We start from the raw sequence: 12,649 nt of genomic DNA, 5'->3' as shown, positions 1-12,649 counted from the left end.
TCTTCATTTGATAATACACATTTACAGCAATTAGTTAGAAAATTTTACATGCGGTCAGGAGTAGTTAGAAATTACCAAAAATTGAAAACTCCAAATACGTGGACTCATGTTTGTAGAATCTTTATCACAGGGGACACACAATGGGAGTAAGAGAGTAGGAAAGGTCCTTGTAATGACTTAATCCTGGTCTGAGAACTCATTCATTAGTACCCTTCCATCTATCTTCTACCTTCCTTTAAAATAAAGTTTAAGTCCAAATAAAGGAGAGCATTAAATTCCTAATGACACCTTGCTTGTTGGTAAGTATTTCTAAAGAGAAAATGGACCTAGAAAGTTTTGGTCTACTTCATATTTTGTCTAGTGTCAGCCAATTCCATATAGTTAAAAAGAGGCCATTAAATTATTGAAAAGATTTTCAAAATAATAATAGAAATGAATACATTCTGAGAAATTGAGTATCTAGGTTCCAAAAATAACAGTTAATAACCAATTTATTTTTAAAAAAGGTATCACATATGTTTAATGCTATTTCCTGTTCTTATTAAAGACCTCACTTTATCTGTAGTTTAGTTGGGTGGCTGGAATGCCTAAGATGGGCAAGGGGAAAGGAAAGAGAAAGGTAATTGATATTTGATGACAGGAAAAGAGCCTAAAATCCAAACTCCTAACAATGATTCCACTTCCATTTTTTTCTTCTCTGTCATTTCAAAGCCACAATGCTTGAAACGTGTCATGTTCAAGTTCAAAGACAAAATATAGTAATTTTTTAAAAACCTTCCCATCCATTGAATGGTCATACCAAATTTTCTCAGATACTCCAGAAAGTTTTTCTTGTTTTTATAAAATAACTATAAGAATTTAGGATTGCATAGGATAATTTGACTTCATTAGAAGCTCAAGCTTGATTAAAATATGTTTATAGTCTCAAAGCTACTTCACTTTTATTTGTCTGGCAAGAATATTAAGTACTGTTAAACTGAAATAAGCCATTAGTTTTGAAAGACTACTCCTATTTTAGTCACAAGTTAATAAAGCATTACTACGATGAACATAAGAAAAATTAAGACAGAGAAGAATTCCTTACCTGTTGTACAAATTTCTGATCAATGTATCGCTTTGCAATGCTAGGCTGGAAATCAGGGCTCTCCAAAAATCTTAAGAAGAATTCATATACCAACTATAAGAGAAAGTCAAATAAAAGCTAAGATGAAAAGGCAACCTACTGAATGGGAGAAAGTATTTGGGAATGATGTATCTGATAAGGGGCTAATATCCAACACATATAAAGAACTCATACATCTCAACACCAAAAAAATATGTATTAAAAAAATGGGCAGAAGAACTGAATAGACATTTTTCCAAAGAAGACATATAAATATGGCTTTTCATGTACTCAACATGAAAAGATACTCAACATAACTAATCATCAAGAAAATGCAAATCAAAACCACAGTGAGATACCACCTCACAGCAGTCAGGATGGCTAGTATCATAAAAACAAGAATATCAAGTGTTGATGAGGAAGCAGAGAAAAAGGAACCCCCATACCCTGGTGGTGGAAATATAAATGGGTGTAGCCACTTGGAAAGCAGTATGGAGGTTTCCAAAAAACTAAAAAATAGAAATACTGAATGACCTAGCAATTCCATTTCTGGGAATTTACCTGAAGAAAACAAAATCACTAATTTGAAAAGATATATATACACCCTCATGTTTATTGCAGCATAATTTACAAAAGCCAAGATATGGAAGCAACCTAAGTGTCCTCAGTAGATGAATGGATAAAGAAGATATGGCACATATGCACAATATTATTTAGCAATAAAAAAGAATGAAATCTTGCCATTTCTGACAACATAGATGGAACTAGAGGGTATTATGCTAAGGAAAAATACCATATGATTTCAGTTATACGTGGAATCTAAAAAAAAAAAAAAATCGAACAAACAGAAATAGACTCATAAACACAGAGTACAGACCTGTTGTTGCCACAGGGGAGGAGATGGGGAGATGGGCAAAGAGGTGAAGAAGATAAAGAACAGAAAATTCCAATTATGAAATAAGTTACAGGGATGTAAAGAACAGCATAGGAAATATAATCAGTAATACAGTAATATCTTTGTATGTTGACAGATGGTAACTACACTTATCATCGTGAGCATTTAGTAAGTAATTGTTGAGTCACTATGTTATAAATCCCTCCCGAAAAATTGTATTTCAACAAAAAAATTTTTTTAAAAAGCTAAGTGATGCCTATAAAATTTTGCCCTGAGTTATCACTTCAAACCAAAACACACTTTCCTTAACCAACTTAAAGATTTCAGATCTCTTACAAAATGTGATGAGGTGTTAACAGTTTTTAAAAAACTATACAGCCACAATTTGGTCTTCTAAGCTGGTAAATTTGGGAATTTATTTATTGCTTTACATCACTGGTTGGGAATGTTAAGCGGCAGGAGCTAGAAAATAAAGATGATGTCTATAAAACATTTAATTAAGGTGACTATTTTGCAGTCCATAAACTTACTGGGACCATATTCTTTCTCCATTGGCCTATTAACCCAGCTTTATTTAATCTCCAGAGTTCCTTTAATACAGGATCAGAGGCCTCCGGATAGAGTAAACTTGATTGTAAGGGGCAGTACATCAATAGCAATAAAAAAAGAAAGCTCAAGTCTTTCTATAAAATTACAGTGAAAAAAAATTAAATTGAAACCAGCATACCTTATCTGCACTTGGGAAATAATGAACCAAATTATGTAAGTACAGGGCTCAGGAAGAAGTGTCTGCATCCCAGTGAATAAACTAGGACTAGCAGGACTTCACCTTAAAAAGTACCAAGAATCTTAAAAATAATAGTAAATGTTCACTTGTGACCACAAATCAGAATTAAAAGTAATGTTTAGTTCAACTTGCCTCCATCACACCTCAATCTATCTTTCAAGGAGAAAAGCAATACACTTAGATTTTTATTATTGTAACCTAACAGTTCTAGGAGGCAGGAGTATAGTCCAAAATATGCCTCAACTTATAAGCTATCAAACAACCTAGTGGTCTGGCACCCTAAAAATAAAAAGGAGGGTCAGATCCCAAAGTAAAAATAGTCATTCAATAAACACTCAGATAACTAGTTAGGCCACCTATAGAAGGGAAAAAACAACAAAGGTTGCTACACTAAATGTATAGACCTCACAACATACAAAAAACATGACCAGATCTGGGTCCTCTCATTCACCATAGAATAACAAAATTTTACTACTTTGAGTTCAATAATACTCTAAGGCTAACAACAGTTTTGGGATCTGAGTAAATATTGTTTTGTTTGATGCATTTTTGCCCAACTATGCAAAAGGTGTGATGCTTATCTGGTCTAATTATTTTCTAAATTTTAATGTTAAATATGAATAAGGGATATAACAAGAAAAAACAGAAGTTGATATCAATTAAATTTTTATTTATAAATAATTTTCTAATTTATTATACAGATAATTTGCTTGGGTACAGATACAAATGCAAAAAGATGTAAAAATTATCACTGAGCTCTGAAGAGTTAGCAGTCTCATGATGGCCACACACTTTCACTGGCACAATCTGTCCAACCCTGGGCTACTGTGATACTGTGACATATGAAATACATATTTGGTCTTCATCCCTGGTTCCTGGCACAGAGCTCCTAAACCCTTGGATTTTTCTGAGTGATAAGGGGTGAGAAGAGCATCCTTTGTTATTCATAATAAGCTGCTTTCAACCATACCTGAGTGTATGCTAATGAGGTGACTCTAGGAGGATAAACTTGGTTATCAGAGGAACCAACCATGTGATTAGAGGTTGGTACTTTCAGCCCTACCTCCCCAGTCTTCAGGGAGGAAAGGGGCTGGAAACGAGTTCAGTCACCAAGAGCCAATGATTTAATTTATTGTGCCTACCTTGTGGGACCACCAGAAAAATCCTAAAAAAAGGGGTTTGTAGAACTGGGTTGGTGTACTAAGGATAAAAGTGGACTATTACAGTGAAAAAGCACTATTCACTATTACCTAGAAAAATCAACACTTAAGTAAAGTTCAGTAAAGCAACTAGCCATTCAAGGAAAAATATCCTTTGGGCATCCAGGCAAAAAGACTAGTTTTTTTAATATAGGGAATGAAATCAGACTGAAAGAAGACAGTGGAATAACTTATTTAAAGTACTTAAAGAAGATGAACCCAGGATTTTATTATCAAATCAAGTTGATCTTTAAAAATAACAGCTACCAACTGCTTTTAAAGTGCGAAGAATTCAGGGAATAATCTTCCCATGAACCCTTCTATTAAAGAATGAGATTCCCCAATTAGCAAGAAATGATTAGAGAAACTTTGACATAGAACTGATAGTAAACATTAAATATATTACCTGTAGAACTAGTAACAAGTGATGGGCAGAATGGTGACAGAATAATATACAACTAGTTCATATTCTAACCAGGTAGGTATTACACAACTATTAAAAACAGGGAGATGAGGGAGGGGATAGAGAAGAGTATATGTAAAGTAGAAGCAGCTTTGAATTGCCACACAGGTAGTTACTGTAAGAGTAAAAAGATTAGTTTACATTAGATGCTAGGGAAGAAGAAAGTGGGGCAAGAAGAGACTACTTGCTAATTTCAGGATTGTTCATTCTAAAGAACAAAGCAGCTACAAAAGAGAACAAGAGTAACGTACAAAGGTATCAGTATGAAGGTAACTATAAGAACAAGAATATACTTTCAAAATTCCAAAAATAATATCTTTTAGGAAAAAGAGCAAAGAAAACAACATAGTTTAAAAACTCGTGGTAGGTTTGTGCATATGATATCCCATTCAATCCTTAAATAACCCTGTTATATCCAGTTTTATAAAGATAAATGCAGAGAAATTAAGCAGCTTAACAAAAGTCGTATAGGTAGAAAAATATCAAAACTGGAATTTGAGGTCTGCCACCAGAATCATTTCCATTTTACCATGTTTTGTGATGATAATGACTCTCTTGTTAGAATCTGTATATATAAACTTTTGTTCCATTTAACTAAGGTACATTTGTACCTGCAAAATTTTACCTTTAAAAATTAACTTATGAGGCTAAAAAAGAAAGTGATGGCTAGTTGAAACATTATTAGTTATTTGGAATATCTGATTTATTGGTGTTATAATGAAGCTAAAGAAGTTTGAATTAAATCTCAAAAGAATCTGTATCTATTTTAGGGCCACAGGCTCTATCTAGGGAAGGCAGTAGAGCTTTCAACAATTAAGAGAAGGACTATGGAGTAATACTTGAGTTGTAAACCTGATTCTGTCACTCACTGTTTGAATAATTTCATCTTAAAAGAGATCATCTAAGCTTATCTGAACAATATCTGTACTCTGGAGTGTTACCATAAGAACTAAATGAGATGATGCATACAAAGCTGTTGCCACTATCTCTGGAACATGGTTAAGTGCTCAGTAAATAGTAGCTATTGTTACTGTTACTAATAATCAGCTAAACATGATCAACAGTCCTATAAATGAACACCACTGGTCAAATGTAGGCAAATACATTAAATTCTCTAGAAAAACACTTTGTGGTGTTCACCTATAGATTTTAGGTCATTAATGTTATCTTTAAAATTTAAGTCATTGTATTTGAAGCATTAGGCAAGAGTCCCTTGAACCTGGTGACTTTTACTTTCTCCCTCAGAACCTTGCTTATTTTAAAAATAAGAAAATACCTGTAAGCTGAAGGTGTCATTTGAATATTCTCAGAGTATTTTTACTATACATTCTGGGGAACAAAAATAAAACATAATGTGTATAGTAAAAAATCAAGGATTATAAAGACTAGATATGTAAGAACACATGCAAAAGAAACACTAAACACATGTGAGTATAATCTTTTATAGCTACAATGTAATCTTTTTTAACAGTTTTCATAACAGAACATAAGCAGTAGAACATTGTCTTCCCTGAATTCTATCAAAAGAGTTCTAGTTCCTGAAGTATCAAGTGAGGCAGTACCAGTGTGATTCCACTGAGTGAGCCCTACATGATACTACGTTAAAGCCACATAGTTGAGGGGACACTTGAAGGAAGCAATTCGAGCTAGACAGAATTAGCTAGGGAAGGTTTAATGGAAGAACTGGTCCTGCCTATATAAATAAGTTTTTATTACCAATTTTCCAGTGATTCTGAGAGGTGAGTTGTCACACAATGGCCCTGAGGGCAGGAAGACTGTCCCTACCTCAGTCTCAACTAAAAAGATGTGCCCCAGAGATGAACTTCTAGAATGGTGGAGTGAGGACTTCAGTATCCTTGCTGTCTCACAAAAACCAATTTGAGCTGGCAGAAGAAAGAATAAGTGAATGTGAATATAGACCAACAGAGATTATCAAGTTTGAGGTTCAGACAGAAAAAAGAATGAACAGAAAATGAACAGAACTTCAGAGACCTGTAGGACACCATCTATCATAGCAACACACACAAAATGGAGGTCTCAGTATGAAAGGAAAGAGGCAGAATAAATATTTGAAGAAATAATAGCTAAAAAAACTTCAATTTGATTAAAAATATTAATTTACCCAATGAACTCTTAACCAGAACTCCAAGTAGAATAATGCCAAAGAGATCCACATCTAGACACATAACCAAAATGACAAAAGCTAAAGACAAAATATTCAAAGCAGTGAGAGAAAAATAACTTGTCACATACATAAGATCCTAAATAAGACTAACAACTGATTTGTCACCAGACCAGTGAGATGACATCTTCAAAGTGTTGAAGCATACAGGGACAGAGAAGTGAGAAATGACTGCTAATGATAAGGGGGTTTTCATTTGGGGTGATGAAAAAGTTCTGGAGCTAGATAGTGGTGATCGTTACACAGCATTGTGAATGTACTTAATGAACAGTACACTTAAAATGGTTTAAATGGTAAATGTTAAGTGCATTATCACAACTAAAGTGAAAAAATAGTATTTTGGGAAAAGAAAACAATATCAAGAAAACATATTAGGGGAACCCTCCTACACTGCTAGTGGGAATGTAAACTAGTTCAACCATTGTGGAAAGCAATAAGGAGGTTCCTCAAAAAACTAAAAATAGAAATACCATTTGACCTGGGAATTCCATTCCTAGGAATTTACCCAGAGAAAACAACTTCTCAGATTCAAAAAGATATATGCGCCCCTATGTTTATCGCAGCACTATTTACAATAGCCAAGATATGGAAGCAACGTAAGTGTCCATCAGTAGATGAATGGATAAAGAAGAGGTGGTACATACACACAATGGAATACTATTCAGCCATAAGAAAAAAACAACATTTGCAACAACATGGATGGAGCTAGAGGGTATTATGCTCAGTGATATTAAGTCAGGCAGAGAAAGACAAATACCAAATGATTTCCCTCATTTGTGGAGTATAACAACGAAGCAAAACTGAAGGAACAAAATAGCAGCAGACTCACAGACTCCAAGAGGGGGCTAGTGGTTACCAAAGGGGAGGGGTGGGGGAGGGCAGGTAGGGAGGGAGGGAGAAGGGGATTGTGGGGTATCATGATTTGTGCACATGGTGTGTGTGGGGTCACGGGAAAGACAGTGTAGCTCAGAGAAGACAAATGGGGACAATGTGGAATCTTACTACCCTGATGGACAGTGACTGCAATGGGGTATGGGGGAGGACTCTATAAAAGGGTGAATGTAATAATCACATTGTTTTTCTTGTGAAACCTTCATAAGAGTGTATATCAATGATACCTTAATAATAAAAAAAAACATATTAAAAGTCAAATACTTTAAATAGACACTCAGATCTAAAAGAGAACCATGATTTTAGGAGAATGTCACAAATGTAAAAATTACCAATACATGTATTATGTTCCATACTTGTATGTGGGGCCAAGAGGCCTCAAGCGTGGGTTCATCCTCTTCTGGATCAAAATCTGGATTATCACTTGGAGGAAGTGTACGGAAGATGTTAGCACTGATCTGTAAAGAAAAATAAATTTAGACTTACGTTCCTTGTGTAACTGAATTCAACAATGCAAAATGGAATATTTTTAAGATAACTTTATTTAAGAAAAAGTTAAGTTGTGGCTCTAAGCTTAGTTTAAAACCTGTAAACCTTTTCAAGATATGAAGAAGGCAGGCATTTGTTTTGCTTTTCTTTAACCTGTACCTATGACTTCTTCAGATGCCAAGCTACTGAAGATTACAGATTACTTCTGGGTTCCTCTTAATTACCAGCTGTTCTTTCCAAGTTTGCTTAAAAAAAAAAAAGAGGGGAGGGAATTTTGAGGGGAAAGCATAAAGCTCCTAACTATACCTATCCCTAACTTGATTCCTTTCATCTTTCCACAGCTCCCCCATATTCTAACCCAGCCATACACCTACCTTATGCACACTGAAAGAGTTTGGTAAAATACCTTCATTCTCAGACATACTACACAAAGGAAGAGGAGGGAAGTGGTAGAATGCCTTCACTGCCATTACAGATGTAGTTTATAGTGCCCCATGATGATTTAATTTACTGTAATTCATCTGCTCTGAGCCTTTTCAAAAAAAGTATCAGTCTCTCTGAAATCAGGATGTGTTTTGAGATTCCTCATTTTAGATTCAATGAGATACAGTATTTATCATTTTATCGTTCACACTGTCTGTCTCAGTACCAAGGTAAACTACATATCCTTTTTCTCTGGCAGAGGGTAAACTGTGGTCCTAACTCACAATTCTTTGAAGAATGCCAAACAGATGGATAAACCAAATAGTTTAGCAAACATTTAAGGCCATACTATTGAGGGATTTGTCATTTGAGATAAACTCTTTTGAATAAAGGATGAGACGGGGTGTCTGGTGGTGCAAGCAAATTTCCAACTATTCTTATGAAGTGTCATCTGTGGTAGGCCAAATACTAACAGTCAATCACTATAATAATAAGATTCAGAAAGTAATAACCTAGAATTTAATCTGCCAGAACTCAAAGCTAATACATGAGGGCACAAACTATAAATAGTTTGGTGGATATCAATTTCACAAAGAATGGCAGAAAGTCATATATAGAACCTGAAAGGGATATATCTCATAAGAGGGCATAATTTGACTTTGAGATCATACTTAACATTAGTAGTAAAAGAAAAAGTTAACCTTGCAGCCACCAATAAAATTAACTGCATATAGTATATCAAAAAAGACCTTAAAGGACTAAGTGTGTAAACTGGTTTTGCTCTTATCTAGGAATTAAATTAAGAAGTTGGAAGTTTAAAAAATAAAAATAAAAGGACAAAACACACACAACTTTTTACTTGGAAAAAGAAATTAAATCCTAGAATTTATTTTGTATTTGTATATAGCAAATACAGAACATTTTATCTGAGTACTTTCACTAAGTTACCAACTTTATAGATATAAAAATAAAGTATCTTTCCCATGATTTCCAAAATTCCTGAATACAAACCATTTGAAATCAACAAAGTGTAAATGCTTGTTTCCCCCTGAACAATTTTTAATGATAAACACAAAAAACAGAAGTCTATCAGTATTCAATATTTATATTCTCAAACTATCACTTACTTTTTATTGTCTATGGGAGTTTAGGAAGCCAATTTCATTTTGATTAATGTTCTCTGTATAGCTTATCTTTCAAAATTTTTAAGGCTTTTATTTTCATTAAAACAAAAAAACAAAAAACCCAATTCCCTGTCAGTCTTTTTTAACAGGTCTTTCGGTACAATGTGTTGAAGAAAACAACTAGTATGTTAGAACCAAATTTAATTTTCCAACACATTTTGTTTTCCCCAGAAATATATTTTGGACAAGGGGAATGAAATTATGGGAACTATAGGTTACACTTGTACACCCTGGTAACATTTAAGCTTAAATTATAGACTCGGTGACTCTCTAATTATTCCAGCTGAATTTTTTGTATTTTGTTAGTATGCACCAAAATGCCAAAAAAAAAATCACAAATCCTAAACAAATTTCTACTGTTAGATGGAGAATCATGTAGAATTATTAATAAATAATATCTTAATCTTATAAACTTCTTTCAATGATAGTGGCAGATATTTTTCACTGATACTTCAAGCATTTATAACTTTTTAAAGGTCCTGAGTTTCAATTAAAATTCAAGTGTTACAGAATCAACAGATATAGTATTAAAATGTCCTAAATAAAAATTTTTTAGACCTGACTCCCTTACCCACCACTCAAATATGGGTAGCCCCATAATTTTTCATTTGTCTTTACTCCTTTAAATGTTCTGTCTCTATGACTGTTCAGTCTCAGGACATTAATTATTTACCACTTTGTATAATCTTGATCACACATCTTTCTCTAAGATCTAGATCTGCACTGTCCATTATGGTAGCCACCAGCCACTGTGGCTACTGAATTCCCAAACTGAGATACTCCATGATAGCATGGCTGGAACTGTGGATAATCTTTCAAATGAACTACTTTAAACACATTCTTTTGAGTATATCAGTTATTGTATGTTTATTAAAAACCAGTCTCATTCATTCATAATTACACCTCAGATCTTTCTTGAATTTATATAAATCTGAGGAATGTTAAGTCTAGAGGCTTACCATTTTTACTATATCAGAATACGCTGATTCAACAATTACACCACGATTAGTTGAAACATACTCAACCAGTTCATTCAGTGTTGCTCTTTTAATTTCTTTGCTCTTCAAGTCTGAAACAGAGTCCATGAAATCAAACAGTACACAACACTGCTGCAGCTTCTGACAGAAAAGCTCCTGTTGTTCATTTGAAGTAGCATCTGTAAATAAAAACAGAGAAAAACTTAGAAACAATCTACTTGGAAGTTTCTTTTGTGTACTTACTAATTCTGTAGAAGCTATTCATATACATAAAAACCTCTAAAAAAAATCCAGTGAGAAACTTTCTCTTTAATCCCATCGTTCATGCCAGAAAATACTGGGTTGTTCCCCTCTCTCACTATTCATCACCAATCATTAAATGTTACTGATCCTGTTTCTTTAACACATCTGGAATCTACCCTTTTTTCTTTTTGTCATTCTCACTGCCATTTTAATGAACCTTCTCATTTATCACCTACACTATAGCAATGATAACTGCTCTTCTTGCCTGGTTCTATAACTACTGCAACTCCTGATTTAGCCTCTAAACTACCAGAAAAGCTAAAACCTTACTACAATGAGAATCAATCTTATCACACTCAATACTTTTCAAAGATCCTCCAAAACTTACGAAATGAAGTTCAAACTCCTCAAGATTGTATACAAAATGCAGATGCCTACTAGTCTCAAGAGTCATCTCTCAACACCTTCCAGCATGCACCTCCACTTTGGTTGAACCATATCCCTGTAATTTTCTAAAGGTTTTGGATTGTTTCCTTTGGAATGCCCATCCCAAACTCCCACACTGGGATCTTCAGTGTAAGCCCATTCCCCTCCCTTTCAGAAGCTTTCTCTATGGCACTGAAGCTAAATAGGGTGGTTGATCCACTTTTGCCCAATGTATCTTAGGTACTTATTTCTACTGTACTGCTTATTTTGTTGGGCTATATGGGAATTATATTTTAGAAGTACAACGCTCCTAGACTATGAGGACAGGAGTCTCAAAGACAGGAAACAAGGTTACTTTTATCTCTTTTTCCCTCTCTCTCCATCCTCTTCTTCTGTATCACAGTGCCTGCCACAAAATAGGCATTGAATAGGTTCGTTTCATTTTACCTTCTACTTATTATTAAAATATGGGCACATTTTATTGATTTGATTCTAACAAATGTATTAAATCCTTTTTTCCAAAAAATTCAAAAAATAACAAAACTTCAATTCTAAAATACTTCAAATCCATAAAAAGGATCTTTAATTGGCTCAACTGCTTAAGTCTCTTGAACTATTACGCTTTCAAACATCCTATACTTCGGAGAGGATTAAAGATGGCGGCATGAGAGGAGAGACAGAGGCTTCCTCCTAAAACTGGATACAATTAGAAATTTTAATTGGCGCAACTAATCCTGAGAGAGCAACAGGAAAGAGGATGGGGTCAGACTGCACACACCTGGAGAAAAGAGCAGACCTCACCGAACGGGGTAACGCACCAGAGCTGTGGCTCCCCGGACCCGAGCCCCTCCCCCACCCCAGCTCACCAGCAGGAGGAAGAGAAATGGAGCAGGGAGGGAGTGGAAGGCCTGGGACTGCTGAATACCTAGCTCCGGAGATCTGTGCTGGGAGCACAAACCTACATTTCATGGTGCTTTCATGAGACTCGCATGACTGCCGGGTTGGAAAGTTAATACAGGCAGAGTTCCTGGGGAGACTGGGATCCGGCCGCTTGTGGAAAGCAGGGATCCATATCCGGCTGCTCTGGAACAAAAACTTATACCTGCATGCTCAGCCCACTGGCTCAGGCAGTGGAGACAGGCACAGCAGCCAGGAGGCAGGGGACAGCTCTTTCCTCCCCCCAGGCACCAGTACCGCTTCCCTGCGACCCCTGACATTGCTTCAGGGGCTGAGCAGCTCCAGAGAGTAGAGCTTCTGGACACTAGAGGGCGCCATATACAAACATGAAACGCCAAAGGAACCTTGTCCAGAGTAAAATTGTTAATACAACTCCTGAGAAAGATTTAAATGAAATGGACCTCGTGACTCTTCCTGAAAGGGAGTTCAAA

The 12,649-nt window shown here is 35.2% G+C and overlaps 1 protein-coding gene across 1 annotated transcript in view; it reads right to left on the bottom strand.

The window, feature by feature from the left end:
- Window positions 1-12,649, bottom strand: part of PPP2R5A (protein phosphatase 2 regulatory subunit B'alpha) — a 54,830-nt gene that overhangs the window by 16,190 nt on the left and 25,991 nt on the right. The window contains exons 2-4 of the mRNA XM_036912470.2: window positions 10,575-10,771; window positions 7,876-7,977; window positions 1,085-1,177 (exon numbers count right to left, since the gene is read on the bottom strand). Of these exons, the coding sequence (XP_036768365.1) occupies window positions 1,085-1,177; window positions 7,876-7,977; window positions 10,575-10,771 (392 nt within the window). The remainder of the gene's footprint in view (window positions 1-1,084; window positions 1,178-7,875; window positions 7,978-10,574; window positions 10,772-12,649) is intronic.

Source organism: Manis pentadactyla, chromosome 9 (genome assembly GCF_030020395.1).
Source record: "Manis pentadactyla isolate mManPen7 chromosome 9, mManPen7.hap1, whole genome shotgun sequence".
Taxonomy (NCBI): domain Eukaryota; kingdom Metazoa; phylum Chordata; class Mammalia; order Pholidota; family Manidae; genus Manis; species Manis pentadactyla.
This window is presented reverse-complemented; position numbering and strand designations above follow the sequence as displayed.